We start from the raw sequence: 20,339 nt of genomic DNA, 5'->3' as shown, positions 1-20,339 counted from the left end.
TGTGCTTGTCAATAAGCTGTGTTTCTATGTCATTTTTCCCCATCTCGTTATTGGTATTTTCCTACTGTCTTATAGTGAATTCTAGGAAAGTACAACCACAACACATAAATTTTCATTATGAATGTCCTACCATGCATTAACAATGCAGCCATCTCTTTTGCGAAGTGCACCAACAGTGTAAGTGCACCAACAGTGTAACTACTGCACCACAATGTTAAATAATGCACCGACCACTGCAGCAATCACCATGCCAAGACAATGGCCAACAACAGACAAACTATTGCTAGACTTTGAACAAGATGACTCAGTGAATTCATAAGCCAGTGCCAACTGTGTCTAACAGTGAACTATTTCACGAAACTGTCATACCTACTGCGATGTGAGCTTTGCTCGAACATTTGCGCGTTCTGCATTCAGTTACTATCCACATCAGTTTGTACTGACCCATCAAGTGAAATTCACCACTAACTGTGATATATTTTGCAAATAGTCCACACCTTCTGCTCCGTGTAATGTAAAGTGTCTGAACTCCTGCCTGTCTCACATCTGCCAACACAAACTGTTGGGTGTGCCGATGCACTGGATTCCGCATTCATTACCTCCTGTGTTTTCAACATTGAACTGGCCAACTATGATCGCACCGTCATTTGGACGTTCACATTTGCACAAACTTTTGTCTCAACTGAGAGTATCACCACCAAGAACAGAACAGCCGGCACTACAGTTTGCCACTGCTGAGTATATATTCAGTTCACTAAATATCATCTATGACAACATCAAATACATCATGCTCATCAGTAAACTTGAGGAACATACTGACTTAATCAGTGATGTCATCTTGTCATCACCTGCCAAAAATAAATACAACACAGCTACGGCAGTGCTGTTGCAAAGACTATCAAAAACACAGGAGGCGCAATTACAACAAGCCCTGCAAGGTGAACAACTCAAAGACAAGATGCTGTTGCAACTTTGGCACTGTCTACACCCCACTGTTGACACAAATCTCATGACTACTGCCACTTTGTGGATGCTCTGGATTGTCAAACTACTGGAGCAGTTACAACTACCACTGACACTACATGAAACAGAACAGCTGGAGCAACACTTGGCCACTGCCAATAGGTTGTTTATGCTATTACATGACAAGCACAGTATCAACCAGGAAGCCACAGAATCTGCACAACACTCTATAAATTGGCAACCCCACCCACATGGACAGACAGAACTGAGTGCAGCCAAACTCCACCAACAGTGACATCACTGCCAACAGCAGACTGCACATGGCACCAACCGAGCACTGAACAACACAACAAAGACTGTGGCAGCTGATTCAAGGTCACTAGCCTGCTGGTATCACACCAGTTCAGCGATGCCACATTCAAACGCTGCACCTTGTGCTATTTCCCAAACTGCAAGTATGAGTCATTTTAGGTGCACCAGCTCACACAACTACATCAAGTCGTCACCAACTGCTAAATGTGTTACAAACATGCACCTTCTTGCACACTCATTGAGGAGGCATGTTATACATCCTTGATCTCAACTTTTCTGAATACTTTCTCATCAACATTGTTCCAATATCAGCACCATACCACAAAATGACACTTCGACAGACAATAGCACACTATCACTCCAACTACATGCAGCCAAGAACCCCATGATCAGAGTGCAAGGATCCATGGCACGTAATTTACACCTCTCAAATAAACACCAACTCACATGGACATTCTACATCACTGATGTCACTGAATGTGTGTTGGGCATCGATTTTTCTCACCATTTCCAGTGAGTCTGACACAATGGAACAGGAACTTCTTATAAACCATCAACATTATGACAACTGCCGTGCCAGTAACAATGCGCTCAGTGCAGAAAATGCTTCCCTATTTCAATGTATCAATGACACTTTGACCACCATTATATTAGCACAGGAACAGCTGCAGTGTACTTTATTCACACATGGCATTGACCATTGCACAGACACACTCACATACACCCCATGCCATCTGACTGTACCTCATCATCACTTCCACACAGCTCGAAGATTAGTACTACACAGTCTGCTTCAACTTGCGCACTGGCTCTGCTTCATTCTTCAGACCCACTCAACACTAGCAACCAAAACATCTGTTGGACATAAGCATCATACCCACCTACAAACATACCACTAAAAAAAGGTCCAAAACTGTGCCCCACACCAGCACCAGTTATAGCGCAGTCCATCATATGCAATTACATCAACTACCACTGAGAAACGCTCCAACCATGACTCATACCCATGCCAGTCAAGGTACAGTTGGTCACATGCAACTGCACCTCTGAACCCTGAAATCCAGCCATGTCCACGCCATACGTCTCATCAGTTGTCATCCCCACAAACGTTATCCCTTGAGTACTCTGCACTAGGAAGGGAGGAAATGACCTATGACCAATGGTAGCAAGTGAGGACTGCAGTACCTGTGACTTCACAAAATACGGCAGTGTTTCTTGTATTGTGCTTGTCAATAAATTGTGTTTCTATTTCGTCTTTACCATCTTCTTACTGGGGTATTTCTACCACCTCATAGAGAATTCTACTAAATGTCAACCATATAACTCAGTTAGGATCAGGAACAGTACCATCTCAAGCTATACAAAAAAATAAAGTCTTCTCAATAAACACTAACATGACATCACAAACAAGCAACCTTCTATTACCCACTCAAACTCAACAACATTCTAACATATTCTTCACCCTACAGTTCCTGTCTGTGTCAGACCTTTCCTGAGCAATCTGCAACACCAGCTATTTCAGTCCTGCTATTACAAATGTGATACTCATATTAGAAATCACCATAAGGCCTGTCAGATCACTTGTAAACATTATAAGAACTAGAATGCCACAAAACATACATAATCCTATGAATATATATGAAGATGGTATCTGTTATTTCGGACATGTCCAAAGGAACAGATATACCACTGATGACCATGCAGCTCATTAGAATGAAATTACAATGAAATGAATACCCCTAGCTGCATACAGGCATTGATATAAGTCAATGGGGACAGTTGAAAATGTGTGCCCTGACTGGGACTCAAACCCGGGATCTCCTGCTTACATGGCAAACACACTATCCATATGAACCACCAAGGACACAGAGGATAGTGCAACTGCACGGACTTATCTCTGGCATCTCATCTTCATATATACATAGTTAAGGCTCACCAGCCATTTGACCAACTTCTTCTGTGCGGATGCACAAACAGTGCCCGAACTCTTACAGGAATCGGCAAAAAGCCGCGGGTAATGAGTATAATGCGCAGGTACACTATGAATATAGTGCGGTACAATGAGTTGGAAATGTGGGTCACATGGGAGGCGTGTCAGAGATATGTCCTTGCAGTCGCATTATCCTCTGTGTCCTCGGTGGCTCAGATGGATAGAGTGTCTGCCATGTAAGCAGGAGATCCCGGGTTTGAGTCCTGGTTGGGGCACACATTTTCAACTGTCCGCGTTGACTTATAACAATGCCTGTATGCAGCTAGGTGTATTCATTTCAATGTAATAATCCTATAAAGTCATATAATTCCATGATGACAAAATTGAAGCAGTGAAAAATAATCAAGGTGAATGAAATATTCACCCTACAATACTGACAGTTGAAATCTACACCTACTTCTACATCTACATTTACATCTATGTACATACCTTGCAAACCACTAACTGCCTTAATGCCTCTTACAAGCCCTAAGTTCTTTTACCTTATCTTTTGTGGTCCTTTCACGAAATGTACATTGGCGGAAATAGAATTGTTCTGCAGTCAACTTCAAATGTCAGTTCCTCAAATTGTCTCAATTGTGTTCCTTGAAAAGAACTTTGCCTCGCATCCAACGTTTCCCATTTCAGTTCCTGAAGCATTGATATATTTCTTGTGTGGTGTCTGAACCTCTGAATTGCTTGGATGTCTTCTTTTAATCCGACCTGCTGCAGATCGCAAATACTTGAGCAGCACTCAAGAATGTGTCACACTATTTCTCTATACGCAGTCTCCTTTACAGATGAACCCCACTTTCCTAAAATTCTTCCAATAGCCCAAATGATGACCATTCACCGTACCTACTACAATCCTTATATGCTTATTCTGTTTCATATCACTTTGCAACATTACCCCTAGATATTTAATCAATGTTACTCTGTCAAGCAGCACACACTAAGGCTATATTCAAACATTATGGGTTTGTATTTACTGCTCATCTGCATTAACTTACATTTTTTTATACTTTTACAGCTAGCCACCATTCATCTCATCAACAAGAAATTTCATCTAAGTCACCATGTATCCTCCCTACAGTCACTCAATGATGACACCTTCCCATACACCACAGCAAACAGCTGCATGTGGCTGCTCACTAGGTCCACCAGATGTAGAAAATAACCTTGCCTCTGATTAACACTTGCCATTCAGCACATTGTACTGGGTTCTGTTTCTTAATGAGCCCTCAAGCCACTCACACATCAGGGTACCTACTCCATATGCTCATAACTTCATTAACAGTTCACAGTAGAACACCCTGTCGAATTCATTTCAGAAATCTAGAAATATGGACTCTGCCTAGATCATGTGAGGAAAGGGCAAGCTGAGTGTTGCATGAGTGATGCTTTCTAAAACCATGATGATTTGTGGACAGAAGCTTTTCCATCTCAAGGAAAATGACAATTGACATTTCATCTACAGCAAGAAATCTGACTGGAAGACAGTATCCAAACTCTCTGAGAAGTTTCATGTGATCATTTAAAAAAGGAAGGTTCTCATTTGCAAAACTTCATAATAACACAAAGTCAACACTATATTCTACATCTAATCATCACAGTCATCTACAAAAAAACAGTTGAATTTAAGACAATTGAGATGCAAACCACCACTCTGGTATGAAGCATTCAGCAGGTTGTAATGTATACAGAACAATACTATTAATTCTGAAATCTTTGTTGAGCTTTTACGGAATGCTCTCAGCAATCGCATAATGGCTGATAAAATAAGGGATCTGTTGTTGTTGTTGTCTTTAGTCTAAAGAATGGTTTGATGCAGCTCACTATGCTACTCTGCCCTGTCTAACCCTCTTTATTTACAAATAAACTAAACTAAACTATACTCCTCCTAAACAGGACATGAAGGCCCAATGGTACTGACTGGCCGCCGTGATATCCTCAGCCCATATGCGTCACTGGATGCAGATATGGAGGGGCATGTCCAGCACGCTGCTCTCCCAACTGTATGTCAGTTTCCAAGACCGGAGCCGCTATATCTCATCAATCAAGTTACCCCTCAGTTTGCCTCTCAAGGGCTCAGTGCACCCCGCTTGCCAACAGCGCTCGGCAGACCGGATGGTCACCCATTCAAGTGCTAGCCCAGCCCGACAGTGCTTAACTTTGGTGATCTGACATTACTGTAATCATCCCTCAGTCTTCCCCTGCAGATTTACTCCGTACACTTCTCTCCCCTACAGATCAGTAATCTCGTCATGCTTGAGGATGCATCCTATCAAATGATCCCTTCTTTTAGATAAGTTGTGCCATAAATTTCTTTTTTCTTCAACTTGATTCATTATCTTCTCATTAGCTCCTTGATCTACCCACCTAATCTTCAGTATTCCTCTGTAACATCACATTTCAAACGCGTTTTACTCTTCTTGTATGAACTGTTCATTGTCTACATTTCTCCTCTGTACAAGAGTTCAAATCAAACAAATACCTTTAGAAAAATACTTCCTAACACTTAAATTTATGTTACATGTTTACAAATTCCTCTTTTTCAGAAATACCTTTCATGCTATGGCCAGTGTGCACTTTATATCCCCTCTACTTCAGCCACAACTGGTTATTTTGCTCCCCAAATAGCAAATCTCATCTACTACATTTTGTGTCTCACTTCCTAATCTAATTTCTTCAGCATCACCTGATTTGCTTTCACTAAATTCAATTATACTTGTTTTCTTTTGTTGATGTTCATCTTATAATCTCTTTTTTACAACACTATCCATTCCATTCAGTTGTTTTCCCAAGTTATTGGCTCTCTCTTTTTTATTTCTTCTCTCCAAATTTAAATTTACTCCAAAAATTTCTCCTTGGTTTCCTTTACTGCTTGCTCAATGTACAGGTGGACTAACATGGAGGATAGCCTCATGCTGCAGCTCACTCTCTGCTCAGCCACTGCTTTCCTTTCATATCCTTCGAGTCTTGTAACTGCAGTCAGGGTTTCTATACAAGTTTAAATAACCTTTTGCTCTCTGTATTTTATCTCTGCTACCTTCAGAATTACAATGCTACCTTCAGAATGTTTCTCTGCATCTACAAATGCTATGGACGTCAGTCTGCCTTTATTTAACTTATCTTCTAAGATAAATTATGTGGACAATAATGCCAGGCATGTTCCTACATTTCTCCAGAACCCAAACTAATCTTCCCTGAAGGTGGTTTCTATAAATTTTACCATTCTCTTGTAAATAATTTGTGTCAGTATTTTGCAACCATTACTTATTAAATTGATAGTTCAGTCATATTCACATCTGTCAGCACTTGCCTTTTTTGGAACTAGAATTATTACATTGACCTTGAAGTCTGCAGGTATTTCGCCTGTCTATGTATCTTGCACACCAGATGTGTGAACCTAATTAAAGCTCATTTTTTTTTTTGTGTATGGAAAATTTGATAAACACCTTGATGAACATTTTTATTTAAACCTAAGTATTTTAGGAGTAAAGGAGACCACTCATCAAAAAGCAGAAACATCATGGAGCCATCAACATGCACAGTGACCCCCCCCCTTTTGCCTCCCCCCCCCCCCCCCCCCCCCCCCACACACACACACACGACATCACACTGGCTGGACGCACACCACCTGTGCTGTTTTTGGCAGGTGGACTAGGATGATGTAGAGGTTGGGTTGGATAGGGTGGGTAGAGGGAGAGTGAGGCAGCAGGCAGGGGGGAGGGTTGTGGGTGGAAGGATAGTTGCTGGGAGGGAGTCAGCCAGAATGCTGGCTAGGAATCCTTGAGGGAGGGCAGCAGGTGCAAGAGCAAGGTGTGTGATGCACGGTTGTTGAAGCCAGTGAAGAGTTGCACACGCTGAAGGTGACATGGGGATGTGAATTGGGAGATGGTGACAGGATGGAGGAAGGGGACACTGTTGGGTGGAGGATGTGGAGACAGTGGGTTACTGGAGATTGAGGCCAGAACAATTGCGGGAGTGAAGGAGTGTTGTAAGGGTAACTCCCATCTGCATAGTTCTAAGAAGCTGGTGATGGAGGGGAGGATCCAGATGACCCGGGCTGAGAGGTAGCCACTGAAACTGAGCATAGTTGTGTTTAGCTGTGTTGTGCCACTGCATGGTCAACTGTGTTCTTGGAAAAAGTTTGGTGGTGGCCATTCATCCTGGTGGACACCTGCTCGGCAATTATACCAACATAAAGAAGTGTGCAGTGTTTGCATTTGAGTTAGTATATGACATAGATGCTTTCAAAGATGGCCTGAGCATTGATGGGGAAGGATGAGCCTGTGACAGGACTAAAGTGGGAAGTGCTGGATGGGTGGATTCGGCAGATCTTGAACTTTGGTCTTCCACAGTGCAAGAGGTTGGGAGTGGGATGGCATATGGATGGGTTAGGATGTTGTGTAGGTTGGGTGGGCGATGGACCACCATTTTAGGAAGGGTGTGAAGAATCTTGGGTGGGATGTCCATTTATTTCAGGGCATGGTGAGAGATAATAATACCCCTAATAAAGTATGTAGTTCGGATGTTCTGTGTGTATTGGACTCTAGCCTAAAAAAGCTAGGAAATTTTCTTTCTTTTTTGTGTGTGCCCACTGACAATGCTCCTGCTTAATGGTCCGTGGTCTCCTTTACTCCTAAAGTATTCAAATTCTTTCAGAACTTTACTGCAAAATTTTATTTTAGCCTAATGCTCAAATTCTGCCAAAAACTCTCTTCTTTCACCATTCTATAGTAAAATTAAGTTATGAAATTGTAATGTCCTGCAATTTCAGTGACTTCACTGAATAGCATGTAGTATGTGCATATAATAACTACTGACCAAATATTTCATATCTAATGCAATATTAAAAAGAACAGCAATATAATTTTATTTTAAAGTAACTGCAGAAGTGCCCAGGTATAGTAATAAGTGAGAAGAAAGTAACTAACAGAAAAGAATACAAACAGCAGAAATCCCATTAGATGACAAAAGAACTAAGACAATAATTTCTAGAAAAAGAGAATCAGTGAGGTGCAATATCATTTGAAAGTATAATCTGGTACTTCTTTTTAATTTTTTTGGTTATGAATAGCAGTCACAAACTGGTCAACTGGTAAATATGTGAGTAATACAAATTGGCATCAAGACAAATGCCAAAACTATATTTAAAATATTTGCTTTGTGTAGTTTTAATAACAGTGATAATTTTTTTGTAAATGGTTTTGTATGTGAAATTATAACTGAAAAATGAAGTTCATGGTTAAAACTGTGATTAATGTATAATTAAATATCACACATCTACAGAGGCAACCTGTTGATAAACCCCAGAAAGCAATGGCATATTTACAGACATATAAGAGTCAGTGAAAAGCACTATTGCAGCTAAAAGAAAGAACTTTGTACTATCTGCTGGAACTTTTTAATGTAATAAAAACCTGTGTGACTTATAGAAAATAAACTGAGCATAGTATGTCTTAACATGTAATAAAATGTATGCTCTGCTGAATACGGAAATCATTATGAATAAAAGTTTGTGTTAAAAACTCTTCATCATCTGTCTTTGAGGAATCTTTCATCAACTTCTTGACAATAATTTCTTGAAAGACATTAATAAACACAATAAGTGCCAGATAAAGAAACTTATAGCACGAGTATCTACTTATAGCATAATATTAACAATGTAAGGGAAAGACAGATTGATACTTATCGTACAATGACACGTTAAGTTGCAGACACGTACAATTAAAAGACACTAATACAGTAGCTTTTAGGCGCAGCCTTTGTCAGAAAAAAAGAAAGAGAAACATGTACACACATTCACTCACATATGCAAGCACACAACACGCACGCATGACCACCATCTCCGGCAGCTCAGACCAGAATGCATGCCAGTCGCATGTGCGAGACATATGCGTGTGTGTGTGTGTGTGTGTTTGACGAAGGCTGTGACTGAAAGCTAATGTGTAAATGTCTTTTAACTATGTCTGTCTGCAATTTAATGTTCCATCTTTACAGTAAGTAGCACTCTATCTTTTCTTTACATTGTTGATATTCCAACATGGAGTTTCCACTGTTTGATCTAGCATAGCTTTGTTTCAGTTAGTGTAGCAGATGCAAGCTGTTGAGATTACTGCCTGATGAAGGCTTATGTAGCAAATGACACAAATCTCATCTTTAGTATTAAAAGAGCAGAAAAATTAATCGCAACCTTTGCCAATAAGCTGAGTAACATTTTAAGCTATTTGCACTCACATATATCAAGAGACAGTTACTAAGAAACTTTCTTTTATGACTAAAAACTTTTGATTCAGCATGAAACTTTCGCTGTTTCAAACATTAGCTGATAAATCTCACAACTAATAATGCACAGTTAAAAAATGATTTGTCTTTTCAATTGTTACATTTTTTCATGGATACCACTGAGGTCATGTTTCACTTACTTGAAAAGTGATGTTTTTGCTCTCTGTGCTAATTATATCATATGGGAAAATGCTGTTGTCTATATGATTGGAGGATACATTTTATTTCAGATTGGTTGATTTGGGGGAGGGGACCGAACAGCAAGGTCACACACCACCATTGTAAATTTGATGAAAAAGGTTGGAAACAAATATTCTTGTCTTTGTTTTTCTTTGTTTTATGTTTGCTAGAACCAGATTCTATACTGTGCTTTTAGCATACAAATGATAATGCTTAACCATCTAACCAACCTAGTACATTTCAGAGAGATGTGTAGCTACAAGCAAAATGCATTATCAACATTTGGGCACCTGAAAATGACAGCTTTCTGCCAATATCCATTACATCAACCAGTTTTGGCAATGAAAGAGTGAAGCAATTTACATGTGTAATTTTGCATCATCTTTGCAGACCTCAACAAGGTCCACTATAATATGGATAAACAAAATAAAATGTGTTGCCACAGCTACCACAATTGTCAACAGTGAATAAAACGGCAAATATGATTCAGAAATATTTTTGAATTATTCTTCCAGTACAAATATAGTTGTTTCTGATTTGTTTATTTTAGTTGTGGTTCAAATGCTACGAGAAGCATACATCTGTTATTGTGAAGGAGAATTTGAGAGTTGTTAGATTCTCAGCACATCTCCAATACAGCATACACAAAATATTTTCAAACTCATGTAACCATGGACTAAGTGCTTTAAATGGCACAGAATTTCAGAAAGGGACTAATTGTGGCACGCACTTCCAGTTATATGAGGAAGATAAGAAGGTAATGCACAATAATTTTATTACCAAAATATTTAATAGACAACAAAACAAAACAAAAAAAATCACAAACGAACTTACATATTTTACCCACTTTTCCACATAGCCACCTATGTTCTCAACACATTTCTCCCATCATGGAACAAGTTTCAATATGACCTGTTCACAGAAGTCTGTTTGATTGGAGTACAGCCATCTGCTGATTTCATTTCCTCATCTGTCGCAAAGTGTTGGCTGGCCAGGAATTTCTTTATGGGACCAAACAGATGAAAGTCCAGTGGTGCAAGGTCCAGATTGTATGGTGGATGCTGGAGCACCTTCCACTCAATTTTGGGAATTTTCTCACGAACAGGAGCAACAATACGGGGGCGAGCATTGTCATGAAGAAGTTTGACACCATCTGCATCAATGTTGTTGCGTTTGTCATGAAGGGCACAACGTAGCTCAACTAAAGTTTTAATGTGGGCTGCAGCATTCACAGTGGTGCTGTGTTCAACAAACTCCACCAATAGCACACCGTGCATATCCCAAAACACTGTCACATGCACTATTCTAGCAGAGTGACCCACTTTGAATTTTTTTTCACACTGGGGAACCAGTATGTTTCCGTTCCATTGAACCATGCTTGGTTTTGGGCATGTAGTGGTATGCTCATGACTCTTCAGCAGTGATGATTCCAGAAAGTCATGTCCTTCTGCAGCATAACATGTTAACTGTCATCATTCCCTGCCCCTTTTGGTTTTCCCTCAGGTTCTTAGGCACCCAGCAAGCACTAACTTCACGAAATTTCTATGTGCCATCAACAATATCATACACTGCACCATAGGAAATGCTGAACTGCTGTGATCAAGTTCACAGTCGCACATGCTGGTTATTCAAAACTGCTACCTCAGTGGCTCCAACATTCTGTGGGGTTGCACCTGTTACCAGCAGCACTCTATCTATGGTTCACACAGCCCTCCTGGAAGAATGCACACCACCTGGAAACATTTCTACAGTCCATACAATTGGACCCTGTGAATTTCACTTAAGTTTCAGCCCTTTGGCCCATATATCAAACTACACTTCACTGATCTTCACACGTTCAAGACAGTAACATACTCACCATGTTTGTTTCGTAGTTCAGGCTTCTCTTGCTATAGTTGGACATGAAAACAAAATACCCTTTGTAGCGAAAACTTCAAACTACATCGTCATGAAATTTCAACTTCCTGTTGCAATACCAGGGGAGAAAAATTATTCTGCATTTCTTTTCAATCCTCCTCATATTTAAGCTACTGATAACTCTTCTTGTAGCTTAATGACAATGTTATGCGAAGAAAAGTTGTAATTCACCATACAATGGAGTTGCTGAGTCGCAGACAGGCATAACAAAAAGACTGTCAAACAAAGCTTTTGGTCAAACAGGCCTTCATCAGAACACACACATGCACGTGCGTGCGACAGCGCACACAGACACACACACACAGACACACACACACACACACACACACACACACACACACACAGCCCAGTTGGTCGAAACTTTTGGTTGACAGTCTTTTCAATGTGCCTACCTGCGACTCAGCATCCCTGCTATATAGCGAGTAGCAACTGTCCTTTTCGTAATATTCTCATTATTTCATCCCAGATTTTCCATTGTTTGATTTTTCTTATAGTTTATTAACAAATACAATGACAATTCCAAATGAAATAACTCTTTTACAAACCCTTTGGACTCTGTCTCACTCTTGATCTTATCATTAAGCAGATCTCGAAGTCGAACCATTCGGAGCTTCTCTCGTCCTCTGCAAATACAACATATCACTATAACAATAAAGTTTTTGAGACAAGGCTAAAAATGTGTTTCATTTTGTTAGTGCAATATACAATGTTTCACCAAGAACCAACAGTTAAATAAATTAAAGTGATATCACTATCATTTTAAAGAAATGGCAAAGACAATGTTCGTGACAACCAATAAGAAAGTTACTATAATATAATGAAGAAAGTCATTGACAGAACAGCCTACAATTGTTCTGCCAGTTCTCAGTGTCCATCGGGCACAATATTTCGGCTAGCAACTCTGTCACCATCATCAAGCGCATGGAAATCAGACTGTTCTGTCAACAAATACTTTAGGAGAAGTTAAAGAATCATCACGCAGGCATTTTTATGTAACACCATTAGCTGCTATTAAAGACACCTTTATTTGCTACCAATTTAAGTCTTTATGATCAACATCATGCAACATGCAGTATGCAGAGGGCACGCCATGTAATGTCAATGAGTATGGAAATGGGGAAACAAAATAAAAATGTGTAAATGCATTTTACCCTTTTGACAACAGTGCTACATAATGTCTTATTTTAATTTTAATTTTATTAATGACACCAAAGCAGTAATATGCTGCTATTTAGCCTGCAACAACATTTTTTATGTGGCCTGATTACCAGAAAGATTGAAAATAGTAAAAAATGTTCATTTATTAGCAGCTCATAGTATTAGATGATAATGACTTTTTAAAAATATTTACAGTCTGTGTGGCACCACCAGTGAATAAAATAACAGATGTTATCCATAAATTGCAATCCATGAATTGTGAAGGCAAGTGTACATGTTTGGGGGGTTTTATGACAATATTATGAAATGATTAGATCGTTAATTACCATATATTGGAGATGTTGAGCTCCAGACAGGCACAACAAAAATATCGTTAAACAAGTAAGCTTTAGGTCAAAAGGCCTTCTTCTGAAGTAGACACCACACACACACACACACACACACACACACACACACACAATGAAACTCACACAGACTTGATTGCTGCTTCTGGGTGCCCAGAGACAGCAGTCGTGTGTGTGTGTGTGTGTGTGTGTGTGTGTGTGTGTGTGTGTGTGTGTGTGTGTTCTCTACTTCAGAAGAAGGCCTTTTGGCTGAAAGCTTCCTTATTTAGCAGTGTTTTGTCTGCGATTCAACATCTCCACTATGTGGTGAATAGGAATCTATCCTGTTCATAATATAGTCATTTTTCCATCCTGGATTTCCCATTATTCATGCGGGAGACTGAGGATATGATAATCACATACAATGATAAGCTTTCCCTGATCACCACTGTAGGACCTAAAAATGTGGGCTGTGTGTTTATCCTTACAACAGTCAAGTACGGCCCCTGATAAAGAATTTTAGTGGGTTATTGCAGTGGATATCGAAACTCATTTTTAGTTTGTGTCATTGTATAGGGTGAAAATCATCAGAAGAAAGATATATTGCTAGTGAAAGCGATTTTCCGGATGCTGTCCAATTCTCAGTGGTGAAGAATGCACTGGGTGGCTGTCATTTATTAATGATGATCTTCTGAAGCAGGTATATTAGTGTATTCTGTTTACAGAAACTTGGCTAACATTCCCTACAGATACTCTGATTCTGCAAATTATGATGGAACATTCAGAATAAGAGATGTGAAATGTTCAATGAACATGTTATTTTAAACTGAACACTGAAAATGTTTCTCCACATACAGCTTAATTCACAATATGTTTTCAGTACATGCTACACTGGGAGGTGTTTTGCCATTTGTTCTATAGGACAATTTGTTCCTAGTGATTTCCATCCTTTTTTACATATGAAGAATATCTCATTAGGTGTTTTACCATTTGTTCTACAGGACAATTTGTTCCCAGTGATTTCCATCCTTTTTTACGTATGAAGAAATGACTATCTCATTACTATTTTCAATTGATGAAAATGTGCAAAGAGCTGCCATGCACAGGTTTTAGTCCTAGGCAGAGATTTATGGCCGAGGAAGACAAAAGTTGGACCCATCATATGAAATGTGTCTATTTTTGTAAGTGGTAAGCATACTGAGAAATACCTCAGTGATTGGTATATTAGCTTACACAAATGTTTCCAGCCAACAATGTTCTCTTTCTGTTTATAGCTTTATTTTCTGGGGGATCTTGATAGTTAAATGTTTCCAAACAATCCATAAAAGGTTAACAGAAGAAACTAAATCCAGAATACTCAGGTTCAGTGCTAACACTGTATATAAACCATTCTTTATATTGATTTTATAAAAAATTGTTTAGTTGCTACTTGCTTCTTCACAAGAAAGAGTAATCAAAAATGTAACTGTATACCAAGCAAAGACACATGAGAAATACGAGAAAATGTACAGCATTATAAAAAAATAAATAAATGAGAAGTCAGCTCAATAATTCAGTGTCAAAACATACACAGAGGAAAAAATGTCAGTATGCACACATTTTATCAGTTAAACATGCCTGCACATGGAGTATCAAATTCACAGACACAGAGAGAAATAATCACAAGTTGCTGATCCAAGGATTGCTTTGTTTGGAAGGGCTACTTGTAGTTGTGTTCCACTTAAAGCAGGTCTTAAACCTGCTCCTACCATTAGTATTGTTGTTGTTGTTGTTGTTGTTGTTGTTGTGGTCTTCAGTCCTGAGACTGGTTTGATGCAGCTCTCCATGCTACCCTATCCTGTGCAAGCTTCTTCATCTCCCAGTACTTACTGCAACCTACATCCTTCTGGATCTGCTTAGTGTATTCATCTCTTGGTCTCCCTCTACAATTTTTACCCTCCACGCTGCCCTCCAATGCTAAATTTGTGATCCCTTGATGCCTCAGAACATGTCCTACTAACCGATCCCTTCTTTTTGTCAAGTTGTGCCACAAACTCCTCTTTTCCCCAATTCTATTCAATACTTCATCATTAGTTATGTGATCTACCCATCTAATCTTCAGCATTCTTCTGTAGCACCACATTTTGAAAGCTTCTATTCTCTTCTTGTCCAAACTATTTATCGTCCATGTTTCGCTTCCATACATGGCTACACTCCATACAAATACTTTCAGAAACGACTTCCTGACACTTAAATCTATACTCGATGTTAACAAATTTCTCTTCTTCAGAAACGCTTTCTTTGCCATTGCCAGTCTGAATTTTATATCTTCTCTATTTCGACTATCATCAGTTATTTTGCTCCCCACATAGCAAAACTCCTTTACTACTTTAAGTGTCTCATTTTCTAATCTAATTCCCTCAGCATCACCTGACTTAATTCGACTATATTCCATTATCCTCGTTTTGCTTTTGTTGGTGTTCATCTTATACCCTCCTTTCAAGACACTGTCCATTCCGTTCAACTGCTCTTCCAAGTCCTTCGCTGTCTCTGATAGAATTACAATGTCATCGGCAAACCTCAAAGTTTTTATTTCTTCTCCATGGATTTTAATACCTACCCCGAATTTTTCTTTTGTTTTCTTTACTGCTTGCTCAATATACAGATTGAATAACATCGGGGAGAGGCTAGAACCCTGTCTCACTCCCTTCCCAACCACTGCTTCTCTTTAATGTCCCTCGACTCTTATAACTTCCATCTGGTTTCTGTACAAATTGTAAATAGCCTTTTGCTCCCTGTATTTTACCCCTGCCACCTTTAGAATTTGAAAGAGAGTATTCCAGTCAACTACCATTATTAGCTTATATAAAAGCATGATTTATCAGTACAGTATTTTACTTAACTCTTACTTGAAAATATTCCTCAGGCTTGTTTCTCCCAAATAAACTTTTTTGACAGCTGTCACAGCATAGGCAGTTCCTCTGCAGAGACCCATATCTGTTCTGGTACCAAATTCTTCTTCATTCAGAACCTAAACGTGACAGAAGAAATAAACTGACATTTAACAAAACTGTCTTCTATTAAGTTGAATTTTTAAAAAATAAATTACAGAATTTGCTGTCTTGGTCACATTGTATTATATTTGAGTAGTTACGCAGTTTGAGCTTTACAGACATCATAATCATCATCAGATCTATAAGACGAAAAAATAACAAAGGTATTTCAGCCTTTGCATCAAATGAACATATTCTACATAAACAAAAGAAAGTAATTTTATTACCTTACAAGACAGCAACGCAAAGGACACATGGTTGGTGACTGAAGTGATTAATGATATATGTGCTTAATGACATGCTCTTGGGTGTTCATACGAGTTGTTCATTCCATTATTCTGTACAATATTTCAATAAGCTCCAGTTACCTCCTTCAGGTGCTGTGATGTGTTTAACACATACATACTGCTTGGACACCAATCAATCTCTGAAATATTGTTTGTGTTACACCACTATTTACAACTATGTTTGATTTCTGGTGCCCACTTAACTCTTTGGTAATTATTTGTTTCTTTAGTTTTATGGGTTTTCTGTGAAACATTCTGTCAGTCTCACTGTGGGAGCATGCACTTGGGTGTTTGTGTGGTTGTGTGTGTGAATCTGTGTTACTTTGACAGAAAAAGAGTAAGAGCTTGATAGCTAGTATGAATACTGTTGCCTGGTACATGTGTCTATAGCTCACACATTAGTCTGCTATAATTGACTGGTTGCCTTTCCCTTATTTTAAGCAACCACTCAGCATTTCCACTCTGATATATGATATGACCAATGTAACAGAAAAGATCTGCTGAATTATACATCTGTTTACAAAGGATCAATACAACATTAATTTGTCACTTATTTGTATATTTATGACCATATTTCAATTTTCAACTTATGTATGAAAATCACTTCTTAACCAAACAATCAAAAGTCCAAGTTGGAATATCAACAGTTATGGAAAGGACAGACTGCTACGCACACAAAGATGACATGTTGAGTTGAAGACAGGCATAACGAAAAGACATTAAGTTTTCTGTCAAAACCTTCATCAGAAAAGAAAAACACACACTCACACAAGCAAGCAAGCCTCAGACACACAGAACTGCTATCTCTAGCTGTTCAGTCCAGATTGAAACTGCAACTTGTTGAATGGGAACAACAGCCCATAGTGTAGTGGAAAAGGGGGGGGGGGGGGGGTGATAGCCAGGTACGGATAGGGGAAGAAGAACCAGTGCTGCTTGGTAAAGCAAGCAGGGACTAGATGTGGCAGACATGACTATGTGGTGCAGTGTCGGGAAGCTGTGGGGAGAGAGGGAAGGGATAAAAAGGGAGCAGAAAGAAGAGGAGCAAGGAAGGGGAAAAGATCTGTGGGTGCATTGGCAGATAGCAGTGCACAATGAGGGTGAGGGGACGTGAGTTGGGAGGAGATGATTGACAGAGGGGGTGCAAATGGTTGGGTGGTGGGTGTGGGGACAGTAGGTTACTATAGGTTGAGGCCAGGATGATTTCGGGAGTGAAGAATGTACTGTGTGGATAACTGTGCAGATGTTAGGTTGGTTACTTCTGGCCAGTCCTTGTATTTACTGAGAGGAATCACATATCAGAATATAAGAAAGTGTAGTTAAAAATTAGATTCGTTGCCAAAGTTTATATATATAGAGTGCAATGGTTAACTTATAAACATAAAAGAGGTGTAAATTAATAACATATAAAAGCATACATGCATGTTAACTATAGGAGCAGTAATGTAAAATATATCTGAAAGTACACACAAAAGTAACATAGGTATGCCGAGGAGGTGGCTGTTCAAGATGACACTTATAATTTTCTCAATTGCATAAGCAGTCCATCAGCATGCAGCAGCCATAGAATGGACAGTGGTACAGGCACTCCATAAGCTTCCTGTGTGGGATGACTAAAGTACACGCAAAAGAAACATAGGTATGCTGAGGAGGTGGCTGTTCAAGACGACACTTACAATTTTCTCTATTGCATAAGCAGTCCATCAGCATGCAGCAGCCATAGAATGGACAGTGGTACAGGCACTCCATAAGCTTCCTGTGTACTGGAAACAACTGTCTCACGTTGGTAATCGTGGCCTGTCCAGATGTCATTTCCACCAAGTGGTTTACAGTATAAGGGTAGAAGGTTATGGCAGGAACAAAACTGTGACTATATACCAAGACATATAGTAAAAATGAAAACAATCAATTATTGATAAAATTATTTAATTGGATAGATAAAAAATCTACTCATCAAGTTTTTGGAGCCAGTGGAGCCTTCTTCAGGCAGAAGGGTTGAAGGGGAAAGAAGAAGGGTGAAGGAAAAGGACTGGAGAGGTCTATGAAAAGGCGTAGGTTTTGGGAAAGTCACCCAGAACCGTGGGTCAGGGGAGACTTACTATATGGGATAAGAAAGAGAGACTGGTTGTTGGGGACTGCATCGGACAAGATTTAAAAACCTGAGAGGTTAAAGGTGGAAGACAGGGTAGCATGCAAGACAGAGATTACTAATAAAACATGTGCATGAGTTAATAAGAGTGAGAAGCTAAGTGCATTGTATGTAACAGAGGTTGGAGGGGGCAATGAAAAATAGAGGGGAAAGACAATGAAAGATGTAGAACAGAGTGAAGCAAAGAGTAGTTACAGAGAAGAAAAGGTGAGACCAAAGAAATTAATGTAATTAAGGCCAGGTGGGTGGTGAGAACCAAGGACATGTTGAAGTGCTAGTTCCCACCTGTGGAGTTCTGTGAAACTGGTGTCTGGGGGGAGAATCCAGATGGCACATGTGGTGAAACAGGCACCGAGGTCGCGAATGTCATGTTGCAGAGCATGCTCTGCTACAGGATATTGCGAGTTGCCAGTATATACCCTCTGCCCATGCCCACTCATCTTAATTGATAATTTGGTGCTAGTTACTCCGATGTAGAAGGCTGAACAGTAAAAGCTGATATATGATGTGTTGTTTCACAGGTGGCTCTCCATTTGATAGTATACGTTTTGCCAGTTACAGGGCTATTACAGGTGGTGGTAGGAGGGTGCATAGGGCAAGTCTTGCAGTGGGGATGATCACAGGGGTAGAAGCCATAGGGTAGGGAGATGGGTGCAGAAGGAGCACACAGTCTGATAAGAATATTGCGGAGATTGGGAGGGCGACAGAAAGCTATTCTAGATGTGGTGAGCAAAATTTCAGACAGAATGGATCTCATTTCAGGCCATGATTTTAGGATGTCATGGTCCTGTTGAAGTAGCTCATTAACACATCTCACACCAGGAAATACTGAGTCACCAATTGTGTGCTCCGACGTTTTTTTGTGGATGGATCAGCAGTCCCACAATTGGATTTGATGGCCCGGGAAATCTGCTTGTTAACTAGGCTGGTGGGGTAATTACATGCACTGAAGGCTGAAGTGACAATGATGGTGTATTGCTGTAAAGAGGCTCCATCCGAACAAATACGTTTGCCTTGGATGCCAAGGCTGTATGGGAGGGAACATCTGACATGTAAAGGATGGCAGTTGTCAAAATGTAAGTACTGTTGTTTTTTGGTAACTTTAATGTGGATGGAAGTGTGTAGCTGGCCTTTGTTGAGGACGAGATCAACGCCAAGGAAAGTGGAATGGGATTCGGAATAAGACCATATGAAATTTAATTGGGAGAAGGTATTCAGAGATTCCAGGAATTTTAGCTGGTCAGCATCACCATGAGACCATATGGTAAATATGTCATCAATGTATCCAGTATCTAAACCAAACCAGAAGCACAAGACTTATGGATCCCAGGAAGACCCCTTACAAGTGACCCATGAAAAGGTTGGCATAGGATGTAGCCATCCTGGTTTCCATGGATGTACCCCTGACCTGTATGTATGTCTGCCCCTCAAAGGTGAAATAGTTGTTGGTAATTATGTGGAGGGGATTAGATTAGGAAATGAGACACTTAAAGTAGTAAAGGAGTTTTGCTATTTAGGGAGTAAAATAACTGATGATGGTCGAAGTAGAGAGGATATAAAATGTAGACTGGCAATGGCAAGGAAATCGTTTCTGAAGAAGAGAAATTTGTTAACATCGAGTATAGATTTAAGTGTCAGGAAGTCGTTTCTGAAAGTATTTGTATGGAGCGTAGCCATGTATGGAAGTGAAACATGGATGATAACCAGTTTGGACAAGAAGAGAATAGAAGCTTTCGAAATGTGGTGCTACAGAAGAATGCT

At 39.6% G+C, this 20,339-nt stretch overlaps 1 protein-coding gene across 1 annotated transcript in view; it reads right to left on the bottom strand.

Moving 5' to 3' along the window:
* The window catches only part of LOC126237354 (calpain-5-like), a 252,548-nt gene that overhangs the window by 108,793 nt on the left and 123,416 nt on the right, over positions 1-20,339 (bottom strand). The window contains exons 6-7 of the mRNA XM_049947420.1: positions 16,002-16,123; positions 12,178-12,255 (exon numbers count right to left, since the gene is read on the bottom strand). Coding sequence (XP_049803377.1) covers positions 12,178-12,255; positions 16,002-16,123 — 200 coding nt within the window. The remainder of the gene's footprint in view (positions 1-12,177; positions 12,256-16,001; positions 16,124-20,339) is intronic.

This window comes from Schistocerca nitens, chromosome 2 (assembly GCF_023898315.1).
Source record: "Schistocerca nitens isolate TAMUIC-IGC-003100 chromosome 2, iqSchNite1.1, whole genome shotgun sequence".
NCBI lineage: Eukaryota > Metazoa > Arthropoda > Insecta > Orthoptera > Acrididae > Schistocerca > Schistocerca nitens.
The sequence above is the reverse complement of the archived record's forward strand: the minus strand, read 5'-3'. Positions and strand labels throughout refer to the sequence as shown.